Raw genomic sequence first — 26,199 nt, 5'->3', positions numbered from 1 at the left:
GGTAAATTACAGGCTTGGTTTTTAAAATCTCAAAATGTTGTGACATTCCTACACCAACAAGTGTCCCGTGGCTGGCTCTTCTGTCACCCAGCGGGGTGCCCAATGCAGACTGCTCACCTGTGAGTGCAGGTGGTTACCTGTGAGTGCAGGTAGTTACCTGTGACTGGGCTCCTCGGGGCATCCGTCAGCACTGGTTGTACATCTGCAGAACAGAAGAGAATTACTTACAGAGCAAGTACAGAGTTTGGAACTGTGGCCGAGCCACTGGTGGGCATTCACTTACGAGTGGCTGCAGTTAGTGGGGCAGAGTTGGCAGAGGCCTTGTTCGTCAGGGTATTTCCAGATGTGCCCATGTACCCCAGTCGGGCATTTCTCCACACATTGCTTGCCATCCTTGTAATGCCTGCATGTCACACAGGCATCAGCGCCCTGCGGGTGAGAAGGAAAGGTCACCCCAAAGAAACACCATAGCCTTTCTCATTTACAAAATCACATCGAATCAATTATTTACATCAATATTTGCACAACAAACAAAAACAGAACACCCACCACCATAATACACAAATTGCCAAATATTCTCATTATTAAACATCACAGTAATATATTACAATGCTGATTCAGGATACAGTCCAACCCCCGCGGTGCCCAGTGGTGCCAACAGTGTCCATTGGTGCTGCGGCCCTCCACGGTGGCCAGCAGTGCCCAATTGTGCCCAGCGGTGCCCAGTGGTGTCCAGCGGTGCCCAGTGGTGTCCAGCAGTGCCCAGCGGTGCCCAGTGGCCTCCAGCGGTGCCCAGCGGTGCCCAGTGGCCTCCAGCGGTGCCCAGTGGTGGCCAGCGTTGCCCAGTGGTGCCCAGTGGTGGCCAGCGTTGCCCAGTGGCCTCCAGCGGTGCCCAGTGGTGGCCAGCGGCCTACAGCGGTGCCCAGTGGCCTCCAGCGGTGCCCAGTGGTGGCCAGCGTTGCCCAGTGGTGCCCAGTGGCCTCCAGCGGTGCCCAGTGGTGGCCAGCGTTGCCCAGTGGCCTCCAGCGGTGCCCAGTGGTGGCCAGTGGCCTCCAGCGGTGCCCAGTGGCCTCCAGCGGTGCCCAGTGGTGGCCAGCGGTGCCCAGTGGTGGCCAGCGGTGCCCAGTGGCCTCCAGCGGTGCCCAGTGGTGGCCAGCGGTGCCCAGTGGTGGCCAGTGGTGTCCAGCAGTGCCCAGAGGCCTCCAGCGGTGCCCAGTGGTGGCCAGCGGTGCCCAGTGGTGGCCAGCGGTGCCCAGTGGCCTCCAGCGGTGCCCAGTGGTGGCCAGCGTTGCCCAGTGGTGGCCAGTGGTGCCAACAGTGTCCATTGGTGCTGCGGCCCTCCACGGTGCCCAGCAGTGGCCAGTGGCCTCCAGCGGTGCCCAGTGGCCTCCAGCGGTGCCCAGTGGTGGCCAGCGGTGCCCAGTGGTGGCCAGCGGTGCCAGGACCCTCCACGGTGTCCATACACAATGCGGGTTCAAGGTTCTCCCGGGCACCGACATAACCCCCGGAACAGGGGCAGGGCCAAGAAACACCACACCAAGCATAAACAACAAGTGGGTGTATAAAATCATCAGGGGAATGGATAGGTGAATGTACAGGGTCATTCGCTCATAGGAGAATCAAGAACCACAGGACATAGGTTTAAGTTGAGAAGGGAAAGATTTAGTAGGGACCGGAGAAGCAACTTTCTCACTCAGAGGGTGGTGGGTGAATAAAACAAGCTGCTGGAGGAGGTAGTTGAGGCAGATAGTAGAACTACATTTAAATAACATTTGGACAGGTACATGGACAGGAAAGGTTTAGAGAAACATGGGCTAAATATAGGCAGATGGGACTGGCATAGATGGGACATCTTGGTCAACATGGCTGAGTTGGGCCGAAGGGCCTGTCTCTGTGCAGCTACCTGGAATGAACAGCTCTGTTACTGAGCTACTGAGAACAGGAGATGTCACCAACACACCCCCCCCCCCCCCCCCCCCCCCGACGATCAAGACTGAGCTCTCCACCACTGGGCAGACCATAAAGCAGATACCTGAGGAGCTGTCACCTATTAGTGAGCTACCTGCCCTCGCTCGCCCCCTCACACCTGCCCTGCTGAAGGTACCTTGTCGCTGCAGCTCAGGCTGTCGTTCTGAGGGAGACACTCTGCATGACATGCGATACAGGACGATTCACTCAGATACTCCCGAACCAGCCTGGGAAAGGAGAAACAAGGCAGGGTTTACAACGCTGCCCAGACACACTCCCTTGGCCACAGCAGCACCCTACCTGCAGCACACCTACCCCATGTACAGGTTGCACGTCTCCACACACCTCTGCGCACGCAGGTAGTGGGTACAGGTCAGGCACTGTGTCGGCCCAGGACCCCAGCAATTGCCCGCCGTACAGAGGGCGTAACAGGAATGCCCCTCAGCCTCTGCAAGAGAACAAACACAGGTGAATCACAGTCGCTGACCTCTGACCCATTCACTGCAGCAGCTGAGGGAACGGGACACAGCGAGGTCTGGAGTGACTGGCCATTTACACAGTTCACAGCCGGGGGGAATGGCCACTCGCACAGTTTATACTGATGGATTATTTCAGCTAACACTGATTCCCTCCACACCACACCAGCAGATTGTTGAACTAGCCTGCACGACACAACAGACCATGGCACATCACCACTTGCACCGTCAGACACCTGCCTTCTAGTTCAGTATTTTCCCACTAATGTCTAGTTTCTTTGTGACGTTTTATTTTGACAGTTTTGCACAATGTATGTTTAATTGATGTTGTGAATGTTGTGGCCTATGAGCTGCTGTAACACAACTCTCACCGAGCGGGCAGTGCATCATCCTCGCCAACACCACAACCAACTCGACTGCACTTGGTGAGACCACACCTGGAGTATTGCGTACGGTTTTGGTCTCCTAATCTGAGGAAGGACATTCTTGCCATAGAGGGAGTACAGAGAAGGTTCACCAGACTGATTCCTGGGATGTCAGGACTTTCATATGAAGAAAGATTGAGATTCAGAAGTTTGAGGGGGGATCTTATAGAAACTTACAAAATTCTTAAGGGGTTGGACAGGCTAGATGCAGGAAGATTATTCCCGATGTTGGGGAAGTCCAGAACAAGGGGTCACAGTTTAAGGATAAGGGGGAAATCTTTTAGGACCGAGATGAGGAAAACATTTTTCACACAGAGAGTGGTGAATCTCTGGAATTCTTTGCCACAGAAGGTAGTTGAGGCCAGTTCATTGGCTATATTTAAGAGGGAGTTAGATGTGGCCTTTGTGGCTTAAGGGATCAGGGGGTATGGAGAGAAGGCAGGTACAGGATACTGAGTTGGATGATCAGCCATGATATTGAATGGCGGTGCAGGCTCGAAGGGCCGAATGGCCTACTCCTGCACCTATTTTCTATGTTTCTATGCCAACATAGAAAGAGTTGGCTCTGAGCTGCGAGGGGTCCAGTCACGTGGGGTCCCTGGTTCCATCCTGACTACGGGTGCTGTCTGTGTGGAGCTTGTACGCTCTCCCCGTGACCCTGTGGGTTTTCTCCAGTTTCCTCCCACACTTTGAAGACATGCAGGTTTGTAGGTTAATATCCCCTAGTGTGTAAGCAGTGAAACTGGGACAACATAGAACTAGTGTGCAGGTAATCATTGGTGTGCACGGTCTCAGTGGGCCGAAGGGCCTGTTTCCACACTGTATCTCTAAAACAAAAGAATGACCCTGTATTTCTATGGCCACCTCAGTCTATGTTGATATTAAGAGCATTTTCACACAACACTCTGAAGGGCATTCCAACACCAATTAAGTGGTTTAAGCATCTGGCTTGCTCTGTTTAATCTGACCATGTTTTCCAGACACCCTTTGTAAAGGATGTAACTATGGGGACTGCTTACCCCAATAGCCATTACTTACCACAAACATCTTGTGGCCTGTTGGCTGTTATCAGCTCCTCCTGGTGCTCCTTCAGATACAGCTGTCTCCAGGGAATAGTCTTGACATAACAGAGGTGAGGGTTGTGGTGAATGAATACCAGCCCATTACTGATCTCTTTTAGAGAGCGTAGTCCGAGTGAATGTATCTGTAGATTCTGCACTAACAATGCATAAGCACCGCTGTAACCAGATCAAAGCAAAGACAAAAATGAAGCCAGTTGACAAGCTGTGCCCTGCCTGCATCAGCAAGCAGGGCAAGTGCAAAGTACTATAGCACTGGACGCAGGAAGTGTAATGACAGGGCTGGAATTGTGTCGGCAGCTCACCTGTATAGCACTCGTCCCCGGATCGTGGCAAGGTTCTCAAAGGCCTTCAGGCTGGTGAAATTCTGTGGCCAAGCCTCGATGTATAAATACCCTGTAGAGCAAGAACAACGCTATCACAGGCTGCTGTCATTGCATGTACAGTACAGTGTTGTGAAGGGGGCAGGCATTGGCTGCAATGTCCTCTTGCAGTGACAGGGTAGATGAGGGGGGGGGGGGGGGGGGCACAGTCTCACTTAGAGGAATTGGCCATGGAGGACAGAGCTGGTTAGAAATATCTTCACAAAGAGGATCATATAACTGTGGAATTCTCTCCCCAAGGACTTTAGATCAGGAATATATTCAGGGCAGAGAATGGCTTTGGACATTGGGAAAGGCAAGGGGTTGTGGAATGGGTCACCCATTACCGTACTGAGCCATGTAGCACAAGGAATCAATGGCCTGCCTCCTCCCAGCATCTCACATTTGACTAGGACACAAGAGCAGGGAGTGGTGGGTGAAGATGGAGTGGCTCGCACTAATACAAGAACCATCAGAGTGCTCCTACCTGTGATCTCAGTCAGAACGTCGAATACCTTCAGCTTCCTCACATCCAGGGGTTCAGTCTTTGCAGCCGGGTCACTGAAAGGATGACAGTAAACATCAGACAAGCAGCTCTGGCACATCAACGTCTAACCTTCACCATCTTGTCCCTCTGTGACCACTTCAGCCCTTTCCTTCTCTCTATGATGCAGCTGCCCTTGATGTGGGCATCAGACACAATCACCTAATGTCTGTATCTGGAGCACTGCCAGAGTCACCGTGATGTACAGCATGGAAACAGGCCATTCGGACCACTATGCCCATGCTGGCCAGTGGGCACCCATCCACATTAATCCCATCTTCCCGCAGCTGGCCTCAGCTAAACACCTGAACTATGATCAGAACTATGCTTCCCTCCACCACTGTGCTGCACATACTCACCACTCTCTGGGTGACAAAGATCCCCCTCAGCTCCCTTCTAAGGTGCTACCCCCCACTCTAAATCCATGTCCTCGAGTTTTATCTATGTCTGGAATGGAGGCCGGGAGCCAGGAGCCTGAAGCGTTACTTGGATACAGCACGGTGTACATCTTTGATGCTCGGTGACCGGGAGCTGGGAAGAGTGGTGGGGGCTGACTGGAATGATGCAGTAATGCTCATCTTCAGGCTGGGAGCTGGAGCTCAGAGGCAGCCTCTCAGGCCTCGGTCACACACTGGAGACCCCCTCACCTCCCGACTGGCAAAACAGAGTACAGGGCCAGACAGCACTGGACACCTGGGGGAGGGACAGCAGGCAGAATTCTTTCCACACATCTCTGTGAATGAGATCTTGCAGCCAAAGTATTCTAGATCCTGACTTCCAGTAGCCACAGACCCTCAGCATAGTGAGGGCGAGAGGAGAAAATAATATACCTATATGTATCCGCACACACATACACATGCGCATATACACACGCGAACACACACACACATACACATGCGCATATACACACGCGAACACACACACACATGCGCATATACACACGCGAACACATACACATGCGCATATACATACGCGAACACACACACATACACATGCGCATATACACACGCGAACACACACACACATACACATGCGCATATACACACGCGAACACACACACACATACAAAATTCTTAAGGGGTTGGACAGGCTAGATGCAGGAAGATTGCTCCCGATGTTGGGGAAGTCCAGGACAAGGGGTCACAGCTTAAGGATAAGGGGGAAATCCTATAAAACCGAGATGAGAAGAATTTTTTTCACTCAGAGAGTAGTGAATCTCTGGAACTCCCTGCCACAGAGGGTAGTCGAGGCCAGTTAATTGGCTATATTTAAGAGGGAGTTAGATGTGGCCCTTGTGGCTAAGGGGATCAGAGGGTATGGAGAGAAGGCAGGTACGGGATACTGAGTTGGATGATCAGCCATGATCATATTGAATGGCGGTGCAGGCTCGAAAGCCGAATGGCCTACTCCTGCACCTAATTTCTATGTTTCTATACACATGAGCATATACACACGCGAACACACACACACATACACATGCGCATATACATACGCGAACACACACACATACACATGCGCATATACACACGCGAACACACACACACATACACATGCGCATATACACACGCGAACACACACACACATACGCATATACACACACGAACACACACACATGCGCATATACACATGCGAACACACACACACATGCGCATATACACACGCGAACACACACACACATACACATGCGCATATACACACGCGAACACACACATACACATGCGCATATACACACGCGAACACACACACACATACACATGCGCATATACACACGCGAACACACACACATACACATATACACACGCGAACACACACATACACATATACACACGCGAACACACACACACACATACACATGCGCATATACACACGCGAACACACACATGGGCATATACACACGCGAACACACACACACATACACATGCGCATATACACACGCGAACACACACATACACATGCGCATATACACACGCGAACACACACCCATATACACACGCGGACACGCACATATACAAACGCACATATACAAACGCGGGCACACATACACACGCGGACATGCATATAGACAAGCACATAGACACGCGGACATGCACACACACATACACCCGCGGACACGCACACATGTGGACACGAACACACATATACACACGCAAACACACATATACACACACGAACACACATATACACACGCGAACACACATATACACACGCGAACACACATATACACATGCGGACACACACATAGACACGTACATATACACACGCGAACACACACACACGCAGACGGACACACACGTACATATACACACGCGGACACACACACGCAGATGGACACACACGTACATATACACACGCAGACACACAGATATAGACACACATACACATGCAGACGGACACACACATGCCCAATCACACATGCATGCACATACACAGGCTGCAAACTACATGGGGTCATGGTGGTGTCAGGAGACCAAGAGGTAACTTCTGAAAGACCTGCATGCCTAACCTCTGCCACACGCTGAAGTTAAATTTACCATCAACAACTCGCCCTGCCCTAGCGAAGAAGGGTGATGCAGTCCACAGCCACTGTACTCACCCAGAGAAGGTCTCAGCCAGGAAGACCAAGCTGCCAAAGATCTTGCTGCAGCCTTTGAAGGAATCAATATTTCTGGAGGTCACTGCCCGCACATTCTTCAGGTTACTCACCCCTAAGCCGCTGCACACTGTGAGAAGAGTTAGTGAGGACTGAGCAAGGTGACGAACTTCAAACAATCATCTTCCATCACCACAAAATAAATGTCATCTATTCAACAGTGGTGCTGAGAAAGTGTCCATGATGCTTGTTTGATGCATTCACACTAACATCAGCACAGAGAAAGTGGGGGGGGGGGGGGGGGGGGAGCTGTGAGATGGGGGGGGGGGGGGGGGAGTGCTGTGAGATGGGAGGGGGGGGGGAGCTGTGAGATGTGGGAGCTGTGAGATGGTGGGGGGGGGGGGAGCTGTGAGATGGGGGGGGGGGGGAGCTGTGAGATGTGGGAGCTGTGAGATTGGGGGGGGGGGAGCTGTGAGATGGGGGAGGGGGGGTGAGCTGTGAGATGGGGGGGAGTGCTGTGAGATGGGGGGGGGGAGCTGTGAGATGGGGGGGTGAGCTGTGAGATGTGGGAGCTGTGAGATGGGGGGGGGGAGCTGTGAGATGGGGGAGGGAGTGCTGTGAGATGGGGGGGGGGGGGGAGTGCTGTGAGATGGGGGGGACTGTGCGATGGGGGGGGGGGAGCTGTGAGATGGGGGGGGGAGTGCTGTGAGATGGGGGGGGGGAGCTATGAGATGGGGGGGGGGGGTGGAGTGTGAGATGGGGGGGGGGAGCTGTGAGATGGGGGGGGGGAGCTGTGAGATGGGGGGGAGTGCTCGTGAGATGGGGGGGGGGACTGTGCGATGGGGGTGGAGCTGTGAGATGGGGGGGGAGCTGTGAGATGGGGGGGGGGAGCTGTGAGATGGGGGGGGGGGGAGCTGTGAGATGGGGGGGGGAGTGCTGTGAGATGGGGGGGAACTGTGCGATGGGGGGGGAGCTGTGAGATGGGGGGGCAGGGCTGTGAGATACGGGGGCAGTACTGTGAGATGGGGGGGCAGGGCTGTGAGATACGGGGGCAGTGCGGACTCGCAAGGGGCTGGTCCTCAAGCAATCCACGGCACATTCACCCCATCACGCCGCGCCATGTGTACTGACCTCTAGGACACGGTTCACTGCACTTCTCACATTTGTATCGATCTCCTTCCATCACCTCCTTGGTGTCGTTGGGACAGTCCAGCGTGCACGAGCCCACGTTCGTGGCCAGGTAATTATCTGGCAGGTTTAACAGAGAGAGGGAGAGAGAGAGAGGGAGGGAGGGAAGGAGGGAGGGAGGGAGGGAAGGAGGGAGGGAGGCGGGAGGGAGGTGGGTGTGGATCAGGCCGAGGGGAAGGAGGTAAAGTTCCACGGTGACACAGCAGTGAGGTCAGGACAGAGAGAGTGGAGGGAGGGACAAGAGAGGTTGCGGTAGAGATTGAAGGCAGAGGAGAGTGAGTGAGTGAGTGAGTGAGTGAGTGAGTGAGTGAGTGAGTGAGTGAGTGAGTGAGTGAGTGAGTGAGTGAGTGAGTGCATAATGGCACCAGAAAGAAGTGGAGTAAGGAAGGGTGAAGGGTGTGGAGAAGACATGTTACAACATTGTCAAAGATACATTTAGATAAATAGATGAGGAATTATGACTGCCAGAGTAGCGGAAGCTTCTTACGCGGACACTTTTTGACGCAGTTGGCTCCAAAGATGTACGTTGCCTCAGGGTTGGGCTTCATCTGATAGGTTTGCATATCATAGTTGCTGAGAGGGGGACAGTCCCTACGGCACATCCCCGCATTGTTGAAATGGTGGCAGGCCTGGAAACACAAGGCAGCGAGCGGTCAGACACAGGACTGGCGCAATGGGGGGTCCTCAATGCCCATGAACGTATCCTCATAGCCCATGCATGTCTTCAGCACTGCATGGAGCAGCTGGCAGGAATATTTACAGACAGCTTTGACCTCTCTCTGCAGCATTCCAAGGGTTTTGAGTTGTTTAAAGGCCACTATTATTGGAGTGATATCGTGCCTTGATCACAACGTCGGGTGACCCTGACCCACATTATGATTGCTGTACACTAGCCCCAGCTGCCCAGACAGCCACCTGGTGCCACAACAGGTCCCCTGCAGATGCTACCTCTCTGGCCCTCATCACCGCTATCTCTGGATAATAAGGATATTTGCGGTAGACACCTACATTGACCACAGCTGCCATCAGCGCCATAATTACAACCAAACATCTCCAAATCCATGGACCTGGGAGTCAGCAGCCACTCTGGATCCTAGATCTCCCGACCCGTCGATGACCAATGAGGATAAAATATCCTCCACGATAATTGTCCGGGTCGTGTTGGGCCGCTAGAAGGGGTTCTCCGCCCCTCACTATGCTCCCTGTACACCCACCACTGTGTGGCCTAATTCAGCTCAAACTCCATGTACACGTTTGCAGATGACACCACTGTAGTAGAACGGATCTCAAACAATAAGAAGATGGAATATGGGAAGGAGATGGAGGTTTAGTAACATGGTGTCAGGACAATATCCACTCCCTCAATGTCAGCAGGTTGAAGGAGCTAGCTATTGGCATGAGGAAGCAAGGTGCTGCACACACTCCAGTCAGCACCAATGGTGTCGAAGGAGAGATGGTCAAGAAACTCAAATATCATCAATAATTTGTCGTGGAAACACCTTGCAGCAACGGCCATCTCTACAAGAATGTGTCTACACAATGTGTCTACACAATGTCACTACAAGAATGTGTCTACACAATTCTATACTTCCAAAGAAGACTGAGGAGGTTTGGCATGTCTCCAACAACTCTAGCAAACCTCTACAGATGCTCCGTCTGTCATCCTGCTGCGATGCATCAGTGCCTGCCTTGGCATGGTGATGATTGCCAATCGTCTGTGGCCCTGCCCGCTGCTGAATGATCCATCCTCACGGCTCACCGCTTGTACTCCTGGTTGATCTGCACGCAGCATTTTATAAAGCTCTGTAACCTACATTCGTCAAATACCAACCAACGACATTCTCACCCCCACCATGACCACCATCCACCTCCTCTACAGCGTTCCCAGCCCTCCGCCCCTCTGTAACCCCTGCACCTGACCAGCCGCGTGGTCTATCCCGCCACAGTTTAATCCCTCTACTCTCCATGTATCAGCCTGGCTGAGTGAGTGAGTGAGTGAGTGAGTGGGTGAGTGAGTGAGTGAGTGAGTGAGTGGGTGGGTGGGTGGGTGAGTGAGTGAGTGAGTGAGTGAGTGAGTGAGTGAGTGAGTGAGTGAGTGAGTGAGTGAGTGAGTGAGTGAGTGAGTGAGTGAGAGTGAGAGACTCGGTGATTGGGTGAGTGGGTGAGTGAGTGTGAGTGTGAGTGTGAGTGTGGGTGTGAGTGTGGGTGTGAGTGTTAGTGTGAGTGTGAGTGTGAGTGAGTGAGTGTGGGTGAGTGAGTGTGGGTGAGAGACTCGGTGACTGGGTGAGTGAGTGTGAGTGTGAGTGAGTGTGAGTGTGGGTGTGAGTGAGTGAGTGTGGGTGAGTGAGTGTGGGTGAGAGACTCGGTGACTGGGTGAGTGAGTGTGAGTGTGAGTGTGGGTGTGAGTGTGGGTGTGAGTGTGGGTGAGTGTGAGTGTGAGTGTGGGTGTGAGTGTGGGTGAGTGAGTGGGTGAGTGAGTGAGTGGGTGAGTGAGTGAGTGGGCGAGTGAGTGGGTGAGCGAGTGGGTGAGCGAGTGAGTGAGCGAGCGAGTGGGTGTGAGTGAGCGAGTGAGTGTGGGTGAGAGACTCGGTGAGTGGGTGAGTGAGTGTGAGTGTGAGTGAGTGTGAGTGTGGGTGTGAGTGAGTGAGTGTGGGTGAGTGAGTGTGGATGAGAGACTCGGTGACTGGGTGAGTGGGTGAGTGAGTGTGAGTGTGAGTGAGTGTGAGTGTGGGTGTGAGTGTGGGTGTGGGTGTGAGTGTGGGTGAGAGGCTCGGTGACTGGGTGGTGTGTACGTACAAGGCAGTCGGTGTCCTTGGGCCCAGTACAGCCAGCAGCACATTCATTGTGGCAGCACTCGCTCGGGTACCTCCCTCTGCAGCGGGTCCGACACTCGTGGGCACAGATCTTCCGAGTCACTGAAACGGCAAAATAAAGTGTGGGTACGGCAGGCCAGGGTGACTCCCTCTCCACCTCACGCCACTCGCACTGACCGCAGCTGAACACACGGTGGATCACCGCACAGACACCGGCATCTCTGGCCTGGAGCTCTCACCCTGTCGTCGAGAATGGGACCGGCGCACTGTAGGCACACTGTCACCCGGAACTGGCGCACTGTAGCCACGACCTGTAACACGCAGCTTACACACGCTTACTCTTCCACACAAAGCAGCCTTCATGTCAATAGACAATAGGTGCAGGAGGAGGCCATTCGGCCCTTCGAGCCAGCACCGCCATTCAATGTGATCATGGCTGATCATCCCCAATCAGTACCCCGTTCCTGCCTTCTCCCCATATCCCCTGACTCCGCTATCTTTAAGAGCCTTATCTAGCTCTCTGTTGAAAGCATCCAGAGAACCTGCCTCCACCGCCCTCTGAGGCAGAGAATTCCACACACTCACCACTCTCTGTGAGAAAAAGTGTTTCTTAAACTGTAGCCCCTGGTTCTGGACTCCCCCAACATCGGGAACATGTTTGTGTTTAAGAAGGAACTGCAGATGCTGGAAAATCGAAGGTACACAAAAATGCTGGAGAAACTCAGCGGGTACAGCAGCATCTATGGAGCGAAGGAAATAGGCAACGTTTCGGGATTTTAGTGTACTTTCGGGAACATGTTTCCTGCCTCCAGCGTGTCCAAACCCCTAACAATCTTATATGTTTCAATAAGATCCCCTCTCATCTTTCTAAACTCCTGTCTGGTTCTACTTCCGAGAAGCAATGATCACTGGGAGGGGGGTGGGGGGGAGAGAGGTAGGGGAGGGGGGAGAGATAGGGGGAGGGGGGAACGGGGGGGAGAGGTAGGGGGGAGCGGGGGGAGAGGTAGGGGGAGGGGGGGGAGAGGTAGGGGGAGGGGAGGGGAGAGGTAGGGGGAGGGGGAGTGGGGGGGAGAGGTAGGGGGAGAGGTAGGGGAGGGGGGGAGATGTAGGGGAGGGGGGAGAGGTTAGGGGGAGGGGTGAGCGGCGAGGGGGAGGGGTGAGCGGGAGGGGGAGGGGGGGAGGTAGGGGGTGGGGGGGAGGTAGGGGGAGGGGGGAGCGAGGGGGAGAGGTAGGGGGAGGGGGGAGAGGCAGGGGGAGGGGTGTGAGCGGGAGGGGGAGGGGGGGAGGTAGGGGGTTGGGGGGGAGGTAAGGGAGGTAGGGGGAGGGGTGAGCGGGAGGGGAGGGGTGAGCGGGAGGGGGAGGGGGGGAGGTAGGGGGTGGGGGGGAGGTAGGGGGTGGGGGGGAGGTAGGGGAGGGGGGAGCGAGGGAGAGAGGTAGGGGGAGGGGGAGAGAGGTAGGGGAGGGGTGAGCGGGAGGGGGAGGGGGGAGAGGTAAGGAGAGGTAGGGGAGGGGGGAGAGGTAGGGGGAGGGGTGAGCGGGAGGGGGAGGGGTGAGCGGGAGGGGGAGGGGGGAGGTAGGGGGTCGGGGGAGGTAGGGGGTGGGGGAGAGGTAGGGGGAGGGGGGAGAGGTAGGGGGAGGGGTGAGCGGGAGGGGGAGGGGGAGGAGGTAAGGAGAGGTAGGGGAGGGGGGAGAGGTAGGGGGAGGGGTTGGCGGGAGGGGGAGGGGGGGAGCGATGAGCGGGGGGGGGAGGGGGGGGAGGTAGGGGAGGGGGGGAGCGAGGGGGAGGGTAGGGGGAGGGGGAGGGGTGAGCGGGAGGGGGAGGGGTGAGCGGGAGGGGGAGGGGGGGAGAGCTAGGGGGAGGGGGGGAGGTAGGGGGAGGGGGGGAGAGATAGGAGGAGGGGGAGCGAGGGGGAGAGGTAGGGGGAGGGGGGAGCGGAAGTGGGAGGGGAGAGGTAGGGGAGGGGTGAGCGGGAGGGGGAGGGGGGAGGTAGGGGGAGGGGGGGAGGTAGGGGGAGGGGGGGAGGGGGGAGGGGGGAGCGAGGGGGAGAGGTAGGGGGAGGGGTGAGCGGGAGGGGGAGGGGTGAGCTGGAGGGGGAGGGGGGGAGGTAGGGGAGGGGGGAGCGGGAGGGGGAGGGGTGAGCGGGAGGGGGAGGGGTGAGCGGGAGGGGGAGGGGTGAGCGGGAGGGGGAGGGGTGAGCGGGAGGGGGGGAGGATGGTTGGATGCTGTGTAGGTTCCACCCAGTGGGCATGGGCTGGCGTAAATGGAAACTCCTGGTGAACACTCACGTGTCTGGCAATACTCGGGCCCTGAGCTCCAGCACGACTCACACCCACGACTGCAGTTCCCACCTGAATGAAGAGAGAGAGAGAGGGAGGGAGAGAAACAGAACGGAGATGAAGAGACAGTGAGACAGTGTAAACTGGGGCAGCACAACCCCGTGCTATGTTGGGGGACGGGGGTAACTCCAGCCCCCACTCACAGACGAGTTACTCACATTTAACGGTCCTGTTGCTGTCTACCGTGCCCAGAAACGGAAACTTGTTGTTGGCATCTTGAATGTCATCCCATTGGATGGTCTCCTGGTAACACAGCCAGGGGTTGTTGCGAATCAAGATGCTCCCAGTCAGGATCTCTGTCGAATACAAAGCAGCGTGATGGACATCGTGCTTGTAGCTGGAGGCTTCACCACATTGCAGGCTAAGATTCAAGTACAGAAACCTAAACAACAGTCACTAAAGCTAAACGAGGTTGTCAGAGCCTGAACCAAGGCAGCAAGCACCAGGCTGCCACCGTCACCATCAGCCGACACACTGGTGCTCTGACACACTGAAGCTTGTCTCGGCCGGTCTCCAGCACCCAGCCTGCTCCTGCACTCAGTGACGGCTGCTCACCCCTGCATCACAACTGCCCCAGACGTTATTAACCCCGAACAGCATCTAGCTGCACTTTGTAAAGCTCATTCTTGACTCAGCATTTACTTGGCATAAGGGGTGAAACAGGAGGTTTTACGAGCTCAGGGGGTCATGTCTAACCTGGGTTTAGTGTGCATAAAATCACAGTTACAGCGCTAGAATCGTGCAATATTACATGAGAACAAACTATAATAAGGTACAACAATGGCTTTGTGATATCGGTGTGTAAATGCATCGGCTGCCGTGAGTAATATTGGTAAATGACAGTGCGGAGATTCCTTAGGTCCTTGTGGTTGAGTGAAGGGTCCGTCACACCACAGTGGGTGTTCTACACCACCGACAACAGCACGGTGACACAGCGGTGGAGCTGCTGCCTCACAGCACTGGAGACAAGGGTTCGATCCTGACTACAGGTGCTGTTTGTGCAGAGTTTATATATTCTCCTTGTGACAGGGTGGGTTCTCTGCAGGTGCTCTGGTTTCCTCCTACATCCCAAAGATGTGCAGGTTTGTCGGTTCATTGGCTTCAGTAAATTGCAGTGTGACCCCTAGCGTGTAAAATACAAAAGTGGGATAACATGGAACTAGTGTAAATGGGTGATCAATGTTTGGAGGTAGACACAGTGCTGGAGTAACTCAGCGGGACAGGCAGCATCTCTGGAGAGAGGGAATGGGTGATGTTTTGGGTCGAGATGCTTCTTCTGATCAATGGTGGGAATGGTTGCAGTGGGCCGAAGGACCTGTTTCTGTGCTGTGTCTTTGTCTCTATCTCTAACCGTGGCAATGTTTCTAAAACAAGAACACAGGCTTACAGTGAGAGTGGAGAGATGCAAGAGGGGCCACAGGGGTGACTATCAGGTGAATCATTCAAGTGAGCAGCAGCTTGGATATAGTTAGCTGGGGGTAAAGGCCTGGATATAGTTAGCTGGGGGTAAAGGCCTGGATATAGTTAGCTGGGGGTAAAGGCCTGGATATAGTTAGCTGGGGGTAAAGGCCTGGATATAGTTAGCTGGGGGTAACAGCCTGGATATAGTTAGCTGGAGGTAAAGTTGACCACCAGGGGCGTCGGGGCGATGGCTGCCCTGCCGGCAGTCTGTTCATTTTTACATTCTTTTTGTTATTTTTTAGTGTGTTAAAAGTTTGTTTTAATGTTCTTTGGTTTGTTTTCTGTGTGTCGAGGAGGGAGGGGATCGGGGGAAACTTTTTTTCAAGTTCATACCTTGCCGGAGATGTGATTATTTACGAATCACATTCTCCGGGCTCTGCGGCCTACCATCGATGGAGCTGGAGGCCCCCTCGGACTGTCGTGAGCCCCACCGTGGGGCGCGGACTTAACATCGGAGCTGATCCCTTGACTGGGATCGCTTCAACCGTGGCCTGCGGACTTACCATCAAGAACTTGCAGACTCGGGAGAGGCTAGTCGCGAGCTCCAACGTTGCGGAAGGTTTGACCAGCCCCGATGTGAGGTTCGAACGTCCGGCGCGGGGGAGCTGACATCCCCCCCGATGCAGGAACCGATCGCCTCGACGCGGAGGGCCCGAACGCCGCCGGCTACGGGAGTCAAGATCGTCCCATCAACGGAGGCTTGAGGCCCCCGACCGAGGAAGAACTAAGGGAAGGCCTTGAACTTTATTTCGTTTTCTATCACAGTGAGGAATGTGTAGGAGTCACTGTGGTGGATGTTCATGTTAAAATGTGTTTTTGAGTGATGTTGCTTTTAATTGTATGACTGACCTGGCCAATGAAATTCCTCTTATGTTGCAAAACGTTCTTGGCGAATAAAATATGTTTCTGATTCTGAAGTTTAAAAAAAGTGAAGGAGCGAAAAGTGAATTTGAGAAGGCAATTGACATAAAAGGGAATCTAAATTCCTTCTGTAGACATGTAATAGGTTGTAGACGCAGGGTGGGTGATCAGTTACTAAAAGGCAATCTGTGCCCAGGAGCTCACTGGTACTTTGTATTGGTTTTGCCAATTTGATGATGCTGCCAAGATTTTGCCCCAAAATAATGGAAGGAATGAAATTGCCAATAAGTTGGTTGTAGACAGACTAGAGCCTAAAGCAGGCAGGTCACCAGGTCTGGGTGACCAGGGGGAGAGATTGCAGACACACTTCCACTGCCCCTCTGATGGTAGCAATGCCAGTGACAAATGCATCATCACCACAGGCTCATCGGTTTAACTGCCGTGGCGCAGCGTTTAGAAACAACATCAGAAACTTGAAGCAGCTTGAATACATAAAGGACAGCGTGATGTTGACATGGTTCTACATAAAAGGCTAGAAATACAAAGGCCACTGCCAGCCTAAATTAGAAATGGAATGAAGGAGAGAAAGTAGAAAGGCAAAGCTAGCAGGTGCTTCCAGACAGGAAGGTGGTCATCAGTGACACATCCCAGCGACAACACATCACAGCGTAATGTTTCAAAAAGTGAACATCACAAGTCAGTGGGAATTACATTGAATGCAGGGAAGGTGATGTAGCAGAAGGTATATGACCAGACAATAGAGACTAAATAGCTTAATTAGAAGGATGTTTAAGAACAGGGGGATCTGGGTAGGACAAATCTCAGCCGATATTGAGCTTCATACTAGACAGAGAGAACAAGAACAGAGAGGTATGTTGAACCTACGTAGGGGAAGGCCACATTGAGCATTGTGAAGCCGAAAAGAATGCAAGAATTATTAGAGGCTGTTAGCAGACGGGTCAAGGAACCAGGGACATAGATTTAAATTGATGACCAAACGTTTCGGGCAAGAAAACCTTGTTTTATTTTATGCAAACTGGCCATGACCTGGAATCTTAGTCTGTTCCACATTTTGGAAACAGAGGCATTCAATGCCTTTAAGAGAAACTCAGACAAACACAAGCATTAATAATTGGTGTTGTTGTGGGAAAGAGCAGGAGTGGGAGTACGAGATCGCTCTGCAAAGTGCCGGGATAAACAGTGGCCTGAATCCAGGATCTGACTCTCTAAAACCAACCCCCGCTCAGAAAACTCCGACCATACTCTGGAATTCTCTGCCTCAGAGGGCGGTGGAGGCAGGTTCTCTGGATGCTTTCAAGAGAGAGCTAGATAGGGCTTTTAAAAATAGCAGAGTCAGGGGATATGGGGAGAAGGCAGGAACGGGGTATTAATTGGGGATGATCAGCCATGATCACATTGAATGGCGATGCTGGCTCGAAGGGCCGAATGGCCTACTCCTGCTCCTATTGTCTATACCCTTCTGAATTTTGTCCACCTTTTAAATTGATACAGAAGAATTCCTCAAATGCCCAGAAGAGGGGATTCTTGATTCGATAGGCTTGATTGTAATCATGTATTATCTTTTAGCTGACTGGATAGCACGCAGCAAAAGCTTTTCACTGCAGCTCGGTACACGGTACAGTAAATTAAACTAAGGTTGGAGGATTCCCCAAACAGAGATAGGAGAGAGTTCAGAAAGGTCTGATGGAAAGAGGTTGTTCGAAGCAGTGGGAGAGACGGACCTGTCAGACTCCTGAGCCGTAGCTCCCGGAGGCCAGTGGTGCCAGAGTGGAGGTTGGAGATGACGGCCAGTGCATAGCGGCCCTCGTACAGCTGGCTTCCCCGAATGATGCGCAGATTCTCCAGTGGAATGTAGTCAACCTCGTTGTGAGCAAGAAGAACATAGCCTTGCACCTCCTGAATATTCTGAGCAACAAAAACATCAACAGGATCCATGAATTTCAGAGTGGGAACAGGTCTAAAAATACACTGAAACAGCAAGCTCAAAGTGGGGAGTCTGGAGAGGAGCAGAAGAGGCAGGGGGTGAGGGGTGGGGAGAGGAGGGGACGGGTAGGGGAGAGGGAGGGGGTGAGCGGTGGGGAGAGGGAGGGATGGGTGGGGAGAGGGAGGGACGGTAAGGAAGAGAGGGGGGAAGGGGAGGGGGAGATGGGGGAAGGGGGAGGGAGGAGTAGGGGAGATAGGGGAGGGGTAGGGGAGAGCGAGGAGTGTGGGGGAGGGATAGGGGAGAGGGGGGATAGTGGGGGAGGGGTAGGGGAGAGAGGGGATAGTGGGGGGGAGGGATAGGGGAGAGAGGGGATAGTGGGGGAGGGGTAGGAGAGAGGGGGGATAGTGGAGGGAGGAGAGGGGACAGGGGGAAGGTGTGTTGTTGCAGGTTCCAGTTACCTGCAGGAAGGAAAGGTCAAGGTTCCCTTTCAGGTGTGTGATCTCCAGGTTGCCCTGCACCTCGCGGCAATTCTCGTACAGCTTGCGCAGAGTGTGGTAATGGTTTTCCAAACTGAAGGCGAGTTTGAGCTTCATGTTGGTCCCTGGACATACTGCAAGGAACAGCAGGAGATGTGGATGAGGCATCGCAGTGCTCACTGTTCCAGGGCTCATAATGAATACACTCTAGTACACCCCCAGCCCTCTCAGCATCTGTGTTATCTCCACAGCCCACGGTACCCTCTGGTATACCCCACACTGTCTGTGTTATACCCCACCATACACTGATACACCTCATACCCCCACTGTTCTCCTTCCTCTGTGACTCTAACATGTACTCTGTACCTCTGTACTCTCCCTGTTGGAACACTCTCACTGCACCCAGCTGATATCCCCCACACCCCCACAGGTATAGGGCTGGTAGTGACAGGTGTTTCAGAGCCCGGAGAAGTCTTCAGGTGTGTGCTGACTATACCTGTGCTGGTGAAGGGTGTTTGCTTGCTGCACAGATGCTGCCTGACGTGGTGGATATCCCGCGGTTTCTGTGAAACCTCCCATTTGGGGTAAGTTTGTTCCACAGCTCCCAGCCTGTGCTGGCCAGCAGAATCCTGGTGGCACTTACCTTGTGGGGTGGGGAGCTGGGCTCGGCCCAGGGCTCCGTACAGCAGCAGCAAGAGTGGGGCAACACCAGCCCAGGGAGTCAGCACCAGAGCCACCATCACCGAGCCTGCAGAGCCAGGGTGAACGTACGTTGAGATACTCCTCCACTGCAGCCGCCGGCCACTGGGGCAGCGCAGGACAGGAGCCAGCACTCTGGTCACCAGCGCATTAACTGCACAAGCATTTCCTGAACATGATAAAATAAGAGAAAGCATCGTCACTGAGTTTCCTTCCGCTGCACGGTCATTGATACCTGGCACCCACTCATGGCTATCACTTACATCCTGATAATGGAGAGAGCGGGCCTGACCCAGTCCCAGCCAGGGGGCCTCCACACCGGGATAGCACTGGCCCTTCCTCACCCAGTGGCTAGGGGAGGTGGGAGGCTGGCAGCTGGCAAGGTCTGTACATGAGCTGTTAGAATGGTGAGAGACAGAGCAATCAGGGAGGTGGGTGGTGAGAGGGGGGAAGGATGTGTGGGACAGAGACAGTATGTTGAGACACAGCGGCAGGTGCAGGGTATTTATACCCAAAAACAAGCAACCTGTCACCATCCGTGGAGGGGAATGAGGCACTACAGGAAGGGATATACCCGTCCACAGAGCTGTAGTCCAGGACACAAGACACTGACCAGCACTCTGTCCAACACTCTACAGGCAGTGAGCCCACACTGACACTCTGCCCAGAACACCAGCCCGAGCACAGCACACCCCAGTTACACCCCCCCCCCCCCCCCCCCCCCCCCCCCCGCGCCCACTGCAGCCCCTGTAGCTATCTGAACCCGCCAGCACCCTGAACCCTGAATAAATGCCAGTCCCAGCCAGTAGTGTGAGTGGGGATTACTACAAGCAGTCACTGTCTATTCAGAGGAAGGGCCAGTCTACGTTACAGCCAATGTTTATTCGATTACACTGAGATTCCATACTTGTCACATTAAAGATCTACCACTCAAGATGAAAGTGCTGGATTGTACAGAAACCAACAGTGAATCGCTGCCCCCCCCCCCCCACACCCCAGCTGACCACTGTCCCCCACACCCCAGCTGACCACTGCCCCACACCCCAGCTGACCACTGCCCCACACACCCCAGCTGACCACTGCCCCACACCCCAGCTGACCACTGCCCCACACACCCCAGCTGACCACTGCCCCACACCCCAGCTGACCACTGCCCCACACACCCCAGCTGACCACTACCCCCCACACCCCAGCTGACCACTACCCCACACCCCAGCTGACCACTGCCCCACGCCCCAGCTGTGTCTGTCCCCCACACCCCAGCTGTGTGTCTGCAGCCAGACAGCCCCGCACTGTGACAGGCAGCTGGAAGAGGCAGAGCAGCTGCCGTCACCTGCGACCATCAGTCGTGGCCAGCAGATGCTGTTGGGAGATGGGGATGGGGACAGCACGGTTCTCAGCTCAGTGCGACACACTTTAACCAAGCAATGGACCAGCAGTACGGGGCCAGGCTGGGGCAGGGCACCTCTGTACAGGGTGGGAGGAAGCTGTTACCTGGCTGATGGATGACCACAGGCACCTGTGTATGGGCCGGACAGAACGCTCAGTGACCTGTGGCCCCAGGAGCCTGTGTCCCAGACAGGTAGCATCCCAAGAATTCCTGCATGAGGATCCAGACTGGAACAGAATCCCTGGGGATCTGTGTCATGGACGGCAGGATCCCAGGAATCTGTGTCCCAGACAGGCATGATCCCAGGAATCGCTTTAGCTTTTAGGTTAGCTCTTAAGGCTAACGGATCAAGGGATATGGGGAAAAAGCAGGAACAGTGTACTGATTCTGGATGATCGACCATGACCGTATTGAATGGCGGTGCCGGCTCGAAGGGCCGAATGGCCTACTCCTGCACCTACTTTCTATGAATGTCCCAGACAGGCAGGATCCCAGGAAGTGAGGTGTAAGCTCCCCAAGTGAAATACGAGGCGCTGTTCCTCCAATTTACGCTGGGCCTCACTCTGACAATGGAGGAGACCCAGGACAGAAAGATCAGATTGGGAATGGGAGGGGGAGTTAAGGTGCTGAGCCACCGGGAGATCAAGTAGGTTAAGACGCACTGAGCGGAGGTGTTAAGCTAAACGATCGCCGAGCCAGCACTTGGTCTCGCCGATGTAGAGAAGTTGACACCTAGAATAGCGGATACATAGAAACATAGAAACATAGAAATTAGGTGCAGGAGTAGGCCATTCGGCCCTTCGAGCCGGCACCGCCATTCAATATGATCATGGCTGATCATCCAACTCAGTATCCTGTACCTGCCTTCTCTCCATACCCTCTGATCCCCTTAGCCACAAGGGCCACATCTAACTCCCTCTTAAATATAGCCAATGAACTGGCCTCGACTACCCTCTGTGGCAGGGAGTTCCAGAGATTCACCACTCTCTGTGTGAAAAAAGTTCTTCTCATCTCGGTTTTAAAGGATTTCCCCCTTATCCTTAAGCTGTGACCCCTTGTCCTGAACTTCTCCAACATCGGGAGCAATCTTCCTGCATCTAGCCTGTCCAACCCCTTAAGAATTTTGTAAGTTTCTATAAGATCCCCTCTCAATCTCCTAAATTCTAGAGAGTATAAACCAAGTCTATCCAGTCTTTCTTCATAAGACAGTCCTGACATCCCAGGAATCAGTCTGGTGAACCTTCTCTGCACTCCCTCTATGGCAATAATGTCCTTCCTCAGATTTGGAGACAAAAACTGTACGCAATACTCCAGGTGTGGTCTCACCAAGACCCTGTACAACTGCAGTAGAACCTCCCTGCTCCTATACTCAAATCCTTTTGCTATGAAAGCTAACATACCATTCGCTTTCTTCACTGCCTGCTGCACCTGCATGCCTACTTTCAATGACTGGTGTACCATGACACCCAGGTCTCGCTGCATCTCCTCTTTTCCTAGTCGGCCACCATTTAGATAATAGTCTCCTTTCCTGTTTTTGCCACCAAAATGGATAACCTCACATTTATCCACATTATACTGCATCTGCCAAACATTTGCCCACTCACCCAGCCTATCCAAGTCACCTTGCAGTCTCCTAGCATCCTCCTCACAGCTAACACTGCCCCCCAGCTTAGTGTCATCCGCAAACTTGGAGATATTGCCTTCAATTCCCTCATCCAGATCATTAATATATATTGTAAATAGCTGGGGTCCCAGCACTGAGCCTTGCGGTACCCCACTAGTCACTGCCTGCCATTGTGAAAAGGACCCGTTTACTCCTACACTTTGCTTCCTGTTTGCCAGCCAGTTCTCTATCCACATCAATACTGAACCCCCAATGCCGTGTGCTTGTAAACTAATCTCTTATGTGGGACCTTGTCGAAAGCCTTCTGGAAGTCCAGATACACCACATCCACTGGTTCTCCCCTATCCACGCTACTAGTTACATCCTCGAATTAGATGAGGTTGGAGGAGGTGCGTGAATCGCAGGGGATTGGATTTTAAAGCAGACACGTTAGGAAGGATGAGGCTCCAAGTCACAGGTGTCGGGTAGTGAGGAGAGATCAAGCAGCAGATGCTGGTCCCTGGGAAGGTGCGACTGTTGTCAGCCGCTCCACCCGCTGCCCTGAGTGTGCGTCCATGGATACAGCTCAGGCACAGCATGGTTCTGCTTGCAGCATGTTGGGAATGTCAGGAATGTGCTGAGAGGGGAAGGTTGCTGCCAAGTCAGGCTGCCTGAGGTGATCACTCAGGCCACGGGCCAGACCGCCCTCACACGCTGGCTCTCAAACAGGTGGGTCATTGTGGCCACCACCCCCTCCCAATGTGGGCCCCGTCCCCATGGCAACAGAGGCCGGCTCCACTGGGATATCACACAGACAGAGCATCTGCACAGCTCTGGGAACCACCCTTAGCCTAGCCCCCTCCCAGAGCACATTCCCTGCCAGCAACCCTCACTCCACATGCACCACCAATCCCCCACTGACACACACTGCTCGTAACCCCCGCCCCTGAAATTGTGACGTTCAGAACTGGACACAGGAGTCCGTCAGTGGCTGTATGTTTTCCAAAGGCAGGGTTGTGGCGTCTCCTGGCACAGACTTTCCATCAAACAGCCTCCTGAGATGTTTGTGGTGAGTTGGGAATGTAATGGATGCAGTAAGCCATTCCTAAGGTTGTTGGTCTCCAAACTAAACAAGCTAGATTGCTGGAAGTGTAAATGGGCAAGAGAAAAAGCTGAGAATCTCAAACTATGCCTAGGGTGGGCGGGAGTGGCAGCGATTCCATGACTAGCCGGAAGTGAAGTCAAGCTTTACAACACATCCAGCTGAAGCCAGTACCAGCCCTGCCTTACACTGGAGCTGAAAGGAACAAAGGGCTGAGTAACTCCTCTGGAGAACATGGACAGGTAAAGGTGTAGGTTCCAACCCAAGAAGTCACCTATCCAAGTTCTTCAGAGAAGCTGCCTGAGTTACTCCAGCACTCTGCGTCCTTTTGTGTAAACCAGCACCTGCAGTTCCTTGTTTCTACCTTTTAACGCTGGAGCTGGGCTGACTGAAGAAATCACAACACTCAAAACTACAAACATAGAAACCAGATCTTCCTGTTTGACAGGTTGCCACAACCTTAACCCTCAGAAAACAATTGTTCCAGTAAACTGGGAGCACATGAGCTTTACCACTGGAGTTAAACGTACTCTGTCGGACTGCCTTCGATCCTGTGCTGAGATGCCTGGATACGTGCAAGCATTGGAAGGTGGAAGGTGTTAGTCAGTGACAGTGGCCAGACTCCAGTCTGCTCGATTACGCCAGTACCGAGACAACAAGCCACCATGTACTGGTGAAAGTATATGCAGGGTGGAGAACACTAGGCAGGGGTTGGCTTGGTCTGGGAGCGGCTCCTGTGACTGGAGCAGCTGTCAGACGCTGCTGCTGCACACAACGTTGGGACATTGTCATTTGTTCTGTCAAGTGAATATGCTCCTCCTCTCCAAACTCAGCAGTTTAAACACAACAACAACTAGGGATGACTGGGCAGTGGTGGCGAGGCAATAACATTGGGAGGGAGATGGTCGATGACACAGTGATCCTTCCAGGAAAACAGAACAACTAGCTGGACGGATGGGGTGGATGAGAAGAAGGTAGTGTTGGCTCTCAGCAAAAGTAGATCAATCCCATGAGGCTGATGGGATCTAGTCCAGATTTTTGAGAGAGGCAAGAAATGAGATTGCAGGAGCCATGACAAAGTCCTTTGTATCTTCTTTACCCACAGACAAGGTGCCAGAGGACTGGAGAGTAGCCAATGTTCTTTCTTGGTTTAAGAAAGGAAGTAGAGGGGACAGGTTTGACAGGGAAGACATTTGAAGATCTGAAACATACCTTTTTCACATAGTATGGCTACTAAGCATTCAGATGACACCAGAATTGGTGATAGGATAAGCAGCAAAGAAGGTTATTGGAGATTACAACAGGCTCTAGATGAATGGAAAGTGGGCTGATCAAATTTAACTTGAACAAGTGCAAGGTGTAGCATTTTAGTGTGTCAGGGCTGTGGAATATATTATCCAATAACAATCCCAGTGCAGGTGCTGGGCATGTGGAGCAAGCTGCCAGGGGAGGGAGGGGAGAGCAGGTACTATGCCAATACCTGAGACAGGTACTTGGATAAGAAAGTGATACAGAACTTGATTTATCCCAGGAGGGAAATTAATCTGACAACTGTAATAAAACACAAGATACATGAAATATGAAATTAAAGTGATGAGTGGAAAGGATTGGCGATGTGCAAAGATTTGGGAAGGGCGAGAAGGAGGGGTAGTCAGTCTACCCCACAACAGAAGGGGGAGGAGTTGTATAGTTTGATAGCCACAGAAAAGAAGGATCTCCTGTGGCGTTCTGTACTGCATCTTGGTGGAACCAGTCTGTTGTTGAAGGTGCTCCTCAGGTTGACCAGTGTGTCATGGAGGGGGTGAGCTGTAATTGTCCAAGATGCTCCGCAGTTTGAGGAGCATCCTCCCCTCCAAGACCAACCTCCCATGAATCCTACTCCGCCCCCAGGATGGAGCCAGCCTTCCTGTTGAGTTTGTTAATCCTGTTGGTGTCCACAGCCTTCGCCCTGCTGCCCCAGCACACGGCAGTGAAGAAGTTGAGGGACACACAAGGTGGCCGCGGTGGAAGGTGAAGGGGAGAGTTGGTGAACTACAACTTTCTGAACCACAAATTGCCCAGAGAATTTCAGCAACAAGAATACAAACAAAAAGCACCAAAACTACAGATGTTGAAAAGAAGAGAATCTTACTAAATGGCACATGGGGCCAAGATATCCCTGTCACACCCTGGCTTAGCTGGTGGTGAAGGAAAGAGGGGATAGGAAGGGTTAATGAGGTAGTGGAGACATGAAGGACCTGTCTGATTTAAGATCGATGGACGAGAATCGATTGTTTGATGCAGAACTGTTTAATAGGGAGTAAACACTCAAATGAAACAAGGAAATTGGCAAGACCAACTGAAAGTCTGCTCAGTGGGAGAGATTAAAGGTTTATGATCATTGTCGGAGACAGGAGGGCTGTGTGCGGCAAAGTTCCACGGAGCTCAAGACTACAACCCTTCTTGTTTATGGCACGTGTATTAATGATGTGGACAAAGTGCACACAGCCTTTAGAGGGGAGGAATTGTGGACATGGGTCTTTGCTGTTGTTATTCTGACTGTGATCAGCGCTGGAACTTTATAGAATGAAGCAGCAGTGATACAATCTTGCAGCTACACCATGAAGTGGGGGTGTTGAGTCTGTGCCGGGTGAGTGCCTTCAATTCAGTGGCAGTAACAGTCCCAAGGCCAAGATTCAGACATTTATATAAAAAGCTTGAGTAACTCAGCGGTCAGGCAGCATCTCTGGAGAAAAGGACTCGAAGGGCAGAATGGCCTACTCCTGCACCTATTGTCTAAAAGGATTAGGTGACATTTCAGAAGAAGGGCCTCGACCCGAAATCACCTACTCCTTTTCTCCAAAGATGCTGCCTGACCCGTTGAGTTACTCCAGTTTTTTT

General features: G+C 53.2%; 1 protein-coding gene across 1 annotated transcript in view; it reads right to left on the bottom strand.

Annotated features, from left to right (window-relative positions):
- Positions 1-279: 279 nt before the first annotated feature.
- erbb2 (erb-b2 receptor tyrosine kinase 2) overlaps positions 280-26,199 on the bottom strand; it is a 37,117-nt gene continuing 11,197 nt past the window's right edge. The window contains exons 2-16 of the mRNA XM_033034818.1: positions 19,169-19,393; positions 18,508-18,659; positions 17,847-18,030; positions 13,941-14,078; positions 13,732-13,794; positions 11,429-11,547; positions 9,120-9,261; positions 8,576-8,692; positions 7,448-7,574; positions 4,696-4,871; positions 4,254-4,344; positions 3,908-4,107; positions 2,284-2,416; positions 2,105-2,195; positions 280-429 (exon numbers count right to left, since the gene is read on the bottom strand). Of these exons, the coding sequence (XP_032890709.1) occupies positions 280-429; positions 2,105-2,195; positions 2,284-2,416; positions 3,908-4,107; positions 4,254-4,344; positions 4,696-4,871; positions 7,448-7,574; positions 8,576-8,692; positions 9,120-9,261; positions 11,429-11,547; positions 13,732-13,794; positions 13,941-14,078; positions 17,847-18,030; positions 18,508-18,659; positions 19,169-19,265 (1,980 nt within the window). The 5' untranslated portion in view covers positions 19,266-19,393. The remainder of the gene's footprint in view (positions 430-2,104; positions 2,196-2,283; positions 2,417-3,907; positions 4,108-4,253; positions 4,345-4,695; positions 4,872-7,447; positions 7,575-8,575; positions 8,693-9,119; positions 9,262-11,428; positions 11,548-13,731; positions 13,795-13,940; positions 14,079-17,846; positions 18,031-18,507; positions 18,660-19,168; positions 19,394-26,199) is intronic.

Source organism: Amblyraja radiata, chromosome 16, assembly GCF_010909765.2.
Source record: "Amblyraja radiata isolate CabotCenter1 chromosome 16, sAmbRad1.1.pri, whole genome shotgun sequence".
In the NCBI taxonomy this organism is placed as follows: domain Eukaryota; kingdom Metazoa; phylum Chordata; class Chondrichthyes; order Rajiformes; family Rajidae; genus Amblyraja; species Amblyraja radiata.
This window is presented reverse-complemented; position numbering and strand designations above follow the sequence as displayed.